This window comes from Scomber scombrus, chromosome 3, assembly GCF_963691925.1.
Source record: "Scomber scombrus chromosome 3, fScoSco1.1, whole genome shotgun sequence".
NCBI lineage: Eukaryota > Metazoa > Chordata > Actinopteri > Scombriformes > Scombridae > Scomber > Scomber scombrus.
This window is the reverse complement of record NC_084972.1, coordinates 14,643,691-14,651,610: the sequence shown is the minus strand read 5'-3', so window position 1 is coordinate 14,651,610 and position 7,920 is coordinate 14,643,691. Positions and strand designations below refer to the sequence as shown.

At 40.5% G+C, this 7,920-nt stretch overlaps 1 protein-coding gene across 1 annotated transcript; it reads left to right on the top strand.

Annotated features, from left to right (window-relative positions):
• The first annotated feature begins 3,960 nt into the window (after window positions 1-3,960).
• Window positions 3,961-7,364, top strand: zgc:113307 (uncharacterized protein LOC553753 homolog). The gene is made up of 4 exons (XM_062416581.1): window positions 3,961-4,260; window positions 4,433-4,757; window positions 5,689-6,006; window positions 7,213-7,364. Exons 1-4 carry the CDS (start codon window positions 3,961-3,963, stop codon window positions 7,362-7,364), a joined length of 1,095 nt encoding a protein of 364 aa, XP_062272565.1.
• Window positions 7,365-7,920: the final 556 nt, after the last annotated feature.

Here is a 7,920-nt window from a genome sequence, read left to right as displayed (position 1 = left end):
CTTAAATGTTTACAATCATAGCTCATAGCTTGCAGCCCTTCTGCAAAACGTGTAGAAAAAAACTGGAATAATGACAGTTAAAATATTAGCATTAATGTAGCATTAACTATCATGTCAGCATAGCACTGACTTTGTGTGTGAGTGAGGTGAATATTTATGTGGAGAATGTTTCAGTGAGAGGTTTTATTCGGTAGCAGAGGACACGCAGCCAGTAGAGGATGGAAGGACGTTTTTTCCATTTCCTTCTCCTGTGTGTAAGTAAACCAGAGAGAAAGAGAAAAGCACAGTGTATGTAGGATGGTGAGGAGCTGCCAACTTGCTGTTGGTCACACACCGTCTCCTTGCTCTGACTCATGTTTCCAAAAAATCTCACCAAACCAGTTAGAAATCAGTTTCAAAAACATGAACAGGAAATTTTACCAATGAGGACCAGCAGGAATGGCAAAAAGCAAGACAATGTAACAGATGTTTGATAATGATATAAGCTTACTTTTTATCAGGTGTATATGTAGGCATCAGATTCTCCTGTTTACGATTCATCTCTACATTTTATCTTGACTGTTGGAGCAAAAACTCATCACTGTAATATGTTGATTTCAACAGCCTCACCATATAGAGATTAAACCAAGACATATTTATCTTTAAAGCTATGGTAGGCTACCTGTTTACTTCTGTAAGATTCTTTCTCCTGTTTCTGGCTATCTTATCATTAAGAAGGCAGTGTGCATAAACACCCATCTTCATCTGTTAAATACATTCATTGGAGGTATGAATTATGTGTACATCAGACATTCTTTTTTTATTATTGTGTTACATGTGATTGTTGTAAATTAATGATGTGTATTCTTATGTAACCATTTGTATATATTTTGGTTTAAGTTCCTTACAAAATCAATAAGATATCTCAAGAGACACCCTGATTAACAATGATTTTTCTTTTTTGTATGGATTGACAAACGAGATATAATTAGTGGTTTTTACAGGTGCTGTTAAGAGGATTTTGTAACTATCAGAAAGAGCCAGGCTAGATGTTTTTCCAGGTTTGTTAAACTAAGCTAGCCAGCTTCTAGCTGTAGCTTCACATAAATGTTACATGAATTAATGGGCTCATCTAACAATAAACTTATTTCCCAAAATGTCAAACTTTTCCTTTAACAACTTGTAGTTGCTGTCAGTGGCACATAAACACATATTCTTGTTTGTTCAGTTTCTTGTTTGCCTGTTTTCGTGGTCAAATAAAACGCGCCACTTCTTTTCTCCCTCATACATCAACACTCATCTGGCTATAAAACCAAGCTGTGGGTGTTATTCCATATGGTTTTCCTAGAGGGCGCTCTTTCCCCACTCTCATCAGGAATACTGTCCCCCTCTCCCTCTTTCTTTCCACCTTGCCTCTTTTTTTTTTTTTTACAGAGCTCCCCTCATATTTAGGGGGGGGGGGGGGAAATCTGGAATCGTTTCCCTCTCCCCTGCTCAGATGCTTGCAAGAAGTTCTTTTCTTCAATAAAGACACACACACACGCACGCACGCGCGCGCACACACACACACACACACACACACACACACACACACACACACACACACACACACTTACACAGACAACAAGCACACATGCAGTAACACAAATGCACACAAAGATACACACATATACACACAGAATGGTCTCTTTGGCTCCCCAGGTACTTTGTGACTTGAAAGCCTGGAGAGGACGTACTGTAGACCCAGTCACACACACACACACACACACACACACACACACACACACACACACACACACACACACACACACACACACACTGAAAAATATTTTTGAATGCTGGTCAAAATGTTCTCAGATTCACAGACAGCTCTGCACCATCTGACTCCTAACCCGGTAGCCCTCATTTGATTCAATCACTCTTCTTTAGCGTCCTCAGCAGTATTTCTCTTTCTTTGTATATTTTGTGCATCTCCATGGTACAAGCAAACATGTTTCCACCAAATGTTGTGGGTACAGTTGTTAACGAGGGGCTGAGAGAAGGGAGAAGGGAGAAGGAAGAAGTGAGTGAGGGAAGATTATGGAAGAGCTCTAGGGTCTGGGATGTGGGCAGCGTTTGAAGAAGAGGAATGTATCAGACAGAGGGCAAACACTGCCGGTAGCTTGAAAACACACAGACACATTAACGCACACAGCTTCTGAGTGGCACAGAGGGTCTCACAGGGAATCTTAAAGAACTTGTGCCCGTTGTTTAGCTCCTTATTAACCGGTAAGTGTCAGTTTATTGTTTTTTCACATTTGCTTCTCTTTCCTTTCTCTGCAAGGTAGGCAGAACTGGAAATACTCAAATCTAAAATGTCTGTGTAAATACAGTTGGTTTGATAAGGCATGATTACATAACACAGCTATTGTCTTGGCAATCTTTTAAGCATGTGGTGAGCTGTAAAACTGGTGAGGAGGTCAAAATGCAACATTGCAAACATGTCGATCAAGTCGAACTTCCTGATGATGCTTTTCTTACTAACTGCTGTGTTGTTGCTTCCAGTAACTGACAATCTCTGCATGTATCTTCGTGTGTGTGCCTTTCTACGTAACAACCTTGTGGGTGTTACCGTAATCATACAGCTGTGCATGCAAGGAAGGAGTCTAATGTGTTCTTCCATCTCTTACTAAGAGGTTTGAATAGAAATATGTTTGCATGCTGTACAAAAGCAACCATGTCAACTTGTGATTTGTCTCATTTCTAATCACACAGTACACAACATGTTTCTTTTTATTTTCTAATGATTTATTCATTCATGACCTAAAATGAGAAATTTCTGACCCAACAGTGAAACTATTTTCATCTTCTTTTCAGGAGAATTATACATTTTTATTTTAACATTCAAAGTCATGGTTAAACCAGGTCTTAAAAGGTTTTTAATATTGGACTTCCATAAAGTTGTGAGACGTGTGAGAAACACATTAAACAAGATTAAAAGTCTACAGTTGTGCTTGCGGCTCTGTGAGTCTATTCTTAGTCACAGTGGTGCTTTAAAATCAGCATGCTAACATGCTCACAATGTGAACATGCTGATGTTTACCAGGTATAATGTTCACCAGTTTAGTTCAACATGTTAATATGCGAAAGGTTGCTGTTAAGCATTAAATATAAAGTGAAGCAAAGCCTGATGGGAGAGTTATTAGTTTTGCAGGTATTTGGTTGTAAAGTAAAGTATTACAGAAAATAAAAATTTGATGTGATGATGGCTCTAGATGAAATTAAATGGTTTTTACAATTCAACTTGTGGATAACGGTATGGTCTGTACTAGATTTTATGGGAATCCTTCCAATAGCTATTTCTATTGGCAGAAATGGAATATAATTATATAATATTGAATATAATATGGAATATAATATGATTCATAATTAGTATATAATCACTTGAAAATATGAATAATTATAATTTCATTACATTACATTAGAATGAGCCTTTTATATCTACAGATAGAGCAAGTTCTCTTCGATGGAGGCCACCATATTGTCATGTTTCTACGGTTGCCCAGAACAGACAAACCAAAAACTGACACTAAGGAGGGCCATTCCCATGATCCCCGTGATTTTCACAGCCAAAAGGGAAGGTTGCATTTAGCAACCTCACCGCTAGATGCCACTCCTTTAATGGTGGCAATAGAAGAAAAGTAATTGGACTTCATCCTTCCTGCATGTACACATTTTTCTTAAAATCATTCCAATGGCTGTTGAGATATTTCGGTCTGGACCAAGATGGTAGACTGACCCACAGAAAGACAGACCATAGTTCCCTAACCAAAGCTGAGATACCTGGATATGTGGAAGGATGTAATTTGAGTAATTTTGTAAGACTAGAAAAAGATTGCATCTTCTTTTACAAGCTGGGTGACTTTGACATGTAGAGTTTCAATTTAACATAATAGTCTTCATGTTTAATTTGTAGGATTATACATCTGACCAACTGTCTCCATGGCTGTCCTACACTGTGCCATTTTGGTGCTGTTGTGTGTTTTTGACACAGCCACTGTTGTGGCTGACTTTGACTACGGTGGTGTCCCTCTGTGGATCAACCGCTTGGTTGGTGAGCCCAGTGTGCTGAGCATGCAGGACCGGATGGACTCATCTTGGTTCAGAGCCAACAACCCCCAGGCCTGTCCTCAACAGTGTGACTGCCCTATCCAGTGGCCCACAGCACTGTATTGTGACCACAGAGGTCTGGCAGACATGCCTGACCACCTGCCGGTCACAACTCAATACCTGTTTATACAGGTAAGAACAACACTGACACGGGCACTGAGCATGTTTTATATTTACAATGGTCTGCTACTAAACCACTATGGTTTTTCAATTCCTGTTCACACACAGTTACTGACCACCACTGCACTTTGGGTGCAGTGTAAAAAGACAAAATCCATCAAGCATTGTATTCTGTTGTTCCCAGAGCAACAACATCTCGTCCCTGTTTTCCTCTTCGTTGGCCAACATCACGGGGCTCCGCTGGCTCATCCTGGACCACAACCAGCTGCAAAGTGACAAACTGGACCAGGCCACTCTGAAAAACCAGACCCAGCTGTGCTATTTGTTTGCCAACCACAACCTGCTGAGTTCAGTGCCCAGCAATCTCCCAGCTGGACTCAGACAGCTGCGACTGGCCTACAACCAAATCAGCAGCATCAGCCCCGGAGCTTTCCAGGACTTACATAACCTGACACTGCTGCTGCTGCAGGGAAACAGGTTGCACACCATAACTGAGGGAGATGTCAAGGGTAGAGTAATGTGTCATTTCCTTTGTGACTTCAGACTTAGAGAATTTCTTTTGAATACTCGGTATGGAAAGTAAAAAGTGGTACAAAACAACTTAGTCCTACTGCTGTGTATCTGTTCACAAAATAGAAACAGACAAACATTAAAAACAAACAGATTTTTATTGTCTGCAGTGGCATAAGTACTTTCACAAATATGTGCCTCTACTTTAAACCACATGGTGGTTTTGTGTAGGGGGTTCAAATCAGCAGTAATTATGCTTAAATATTAGTACACATTGAATTAAAAAGGTTATTCTTTAAAGTAATTTTAAAGAGTTTAGTTATACTTAAATCACTTTAATTTTAAGGATTTAAATGGGATGAAATTATATTAACTGGTTAGACTCACAGGTCAGTCTCTAAATGCTTTGCTCATGAGGGCAATCTCCCCAGTTTAGTTGTTAAAAATGGATGGAAACAATTAGAGAGTTAAAAAAATAAAATAAAGCATTGCATATCAGGGCAGTGACATGCAATTTACTACGGCGGAGAATGGGGAAGAGCGTCATTTCCAGACTTCGGTAGGCGGAGATCTCTGATTGTCTGGTATGGCGACTATTAACTGATAGACTGGATTCCCAACCTCATATCACTAATACTTTCATTGCTTTGGATCAGTGATTGCTGCCATGATACATGCTGAGTAAATTTGAACATCTTTGTGTTAAGATAACTGATAAAAAAATCAATCACCATGTGAGAAAAGGTCAATTAGTTTTTGTTGATATTGATTAAATCTGCATCTCACACCCTGAGGTACTGAGACTTCTCTAAGCAGTCTGATTACATTAGTTAACACTGAATATTTCCAATATTTCACGTTGAAATTTGATCACACCAATTTGTCAGTATTCATTTTTGTAATTGTGTGTGTCTTCTCCTCATCTAACAGGTCTGCTCAGTCTGAGCCATTTGGACCTCAGTGGGAATTTGTTTTCGTCTGTCCCTGGGCATTTACCCCCCTCTGTGCAGCAGCTCTATCTGTCCAATAACTCCCTCTCCAGGCTGGATGAGGACAGTTTTGTAGGATTCCTCAACCTTAAGTACCTTCGTCTAAATCACTGTGGCCTGCAGAGCCACAGCATCCACCCAGAGGTCTTCAACTTTTCCAGCTTGGTGGAACTGGACCTTTCTCATAACAAACTTACAACTACCCCAACAGTCCCCACCACCCTGCAGTACCTCTACCTGGAGGCCAATGAAATACAAGGTTAGGTGTATACACACAAAGCAAACTTTAAAAAATGCAGTCACCTTTCACACTGTGAATGAAGAGGTGTCACTGACTTCATGTCTTTGAAATTTCCTGCAGCATGTGAACATATTCATACATTTTACAGCAATACACTCAGTTCTTGTGACAGTATTTGTGAATTATGTGACTGACTACCTGGGGAGGTCTGACACCTGAACCCTGCTGTGAGGGAGAAGAAGAAATGTGGAAAATATGAGAGGAACTGTAAAGAAATGAACACAGCCGACCCTCATCACTGCATAGGGAATGGGGTCGGAAGGAGACATGGAAAGACAAGAAAAGCAAAGAGGGTGGAGGAGAGCAAAGGGGGGGGGGAACATTGGGTGGTTGAATGAAAGGAAAGTAGGTTAGCAAAGAAGAGAAAAGATTGGTATGAAAACATCTGTGACGGTTTTAGAGGTAAGAGTGCCAGATGAGCCAGAAGCACATGCTGTTCCCCACTTCATAGTCTCCTGTTTCCTTTGTCTGCTCCCGTTCTCCATCTCTCTTACCTATTTTTGACAAATAGAATTCAAATCGTAATGCAGCGGACATAAAGCCAGAAGCCACATACCAGATTTGACAATCTCTTGCACCATTGCAAAACTCACGTGAGCATTATGAATATTATGACCAGGTGTGCTCCTTTGGCTCACAGGCTCTGGCAAAGTGCAAGTACGTTCTTGTTTTTCAATCTGTGATGCAGCAGACAGCAGGGCTGTGTACCAACCAGACAGACACAAGGCCAAACACTTCAACAATAACACACACCTCATCGTCTAGCGAGCAGCCTGACAGCTACCACTATTCCTGTCTGCCAAATCCTAAAGTTAGGGCTGAGAGAAGCTCTACAACTGAAATGAAGTGAGAAAGCACAAGATGGTTTTGTGGTTTCCTTTGCCTCTGTTTTCACCACAGCACCTGCAAGACATCTAATGGAAAATGCAGACTATATGAGAGGAAGAGGGACATTTGCAGACTGTATAGACCCTCTTACATACAAGACAAATATAACTGTAGCAGTTCAACACAACAAATTACATATGATAAACACATGGGCCATGTTAGTGGGACTGGTTTAGTGTCTACAGTGCTTGGAGAAGACAAGAATGAGTAGACGGCTCTAATTCTTGGTTAATAATGAAATATGGTCTGTATATGTTTTCTGTCCATCTGTTCTAGAGTTCAACATGACTAGTTTCTGCAGAGAGGTGGGACCTCTGTCCTACTCCAGGTTAAAGATCCTACGTCTGGATGGAAACAAGATGTCCCACCAACATCTACCCCCTGACTGGGTCTTCTGTCTGAGAGTTCTTCATAGTATTTACATCTGACGCTACCATGTGAACATGCATCGGAGCAGGATTACTGTGTGACACTGGCCAACCTCATCTAGTGGAAAATAAACATGACTCAACTAAGATTTTTTGTTTGTTTGTCTTGTTTTATTTGCCAACTCATTTTTCGTGGACTCAAACAACTCTGCCTAAAAGCAATAAACCAGAGAAGGAGACTTCATTATGTTGTCAATATGTCCAAGTAGAAAGATACATAGCCCGGCACTGATTGGAAAACTGACCTTCAAGGCATGCCAACGGTTTTACTTACACTAAACCAGTGTTATTTTATTATAATGCCAAGAGTTCTGATGAAAACATTTCTCATATACCAGTGGTGCATACCCATGGGTCTCCATCTTTTCCAAGTTTTGCCTCATCAGGGTTGTACATCTGTGCATGATTACAGGATAGGAACTGTAAGAAAAACTCTCCCTTTTCTGACTGAACAGAATAGTGCGTCCCGGTTAAACTTGCAAAGAGACACATGCATGAATGGCAAAATTCAGAAGCTTTCCCCTGTGATGAATCTGACTGGAATCTGGACTGTGTT

Bases quoted from the DNA above. Each gene is read 5' to 3' on its own strand.
- zgc:113307 (XM_062416581.1), top strand. From the start codon at position 3,961: ATGGCTGTCCTACACTGTGCCATTTTGGTGCTGTTGTGTGTTTTTGAC. The intron at 4,758-5,688 runs GTAGAGTAATGT...CTCATCTAACAG, and splicing joins AACTGAGGGAGATGTCAAGG to GTCTGCTCAGTCTGAGCCAT. The intron at 6,007-7,212 runs GTTAGGTGTATA...CATCTGTTCTAG, and splicing joins GGAGGCCAATGAAATACAAG to AGTTCAACATGACTAGTTTC.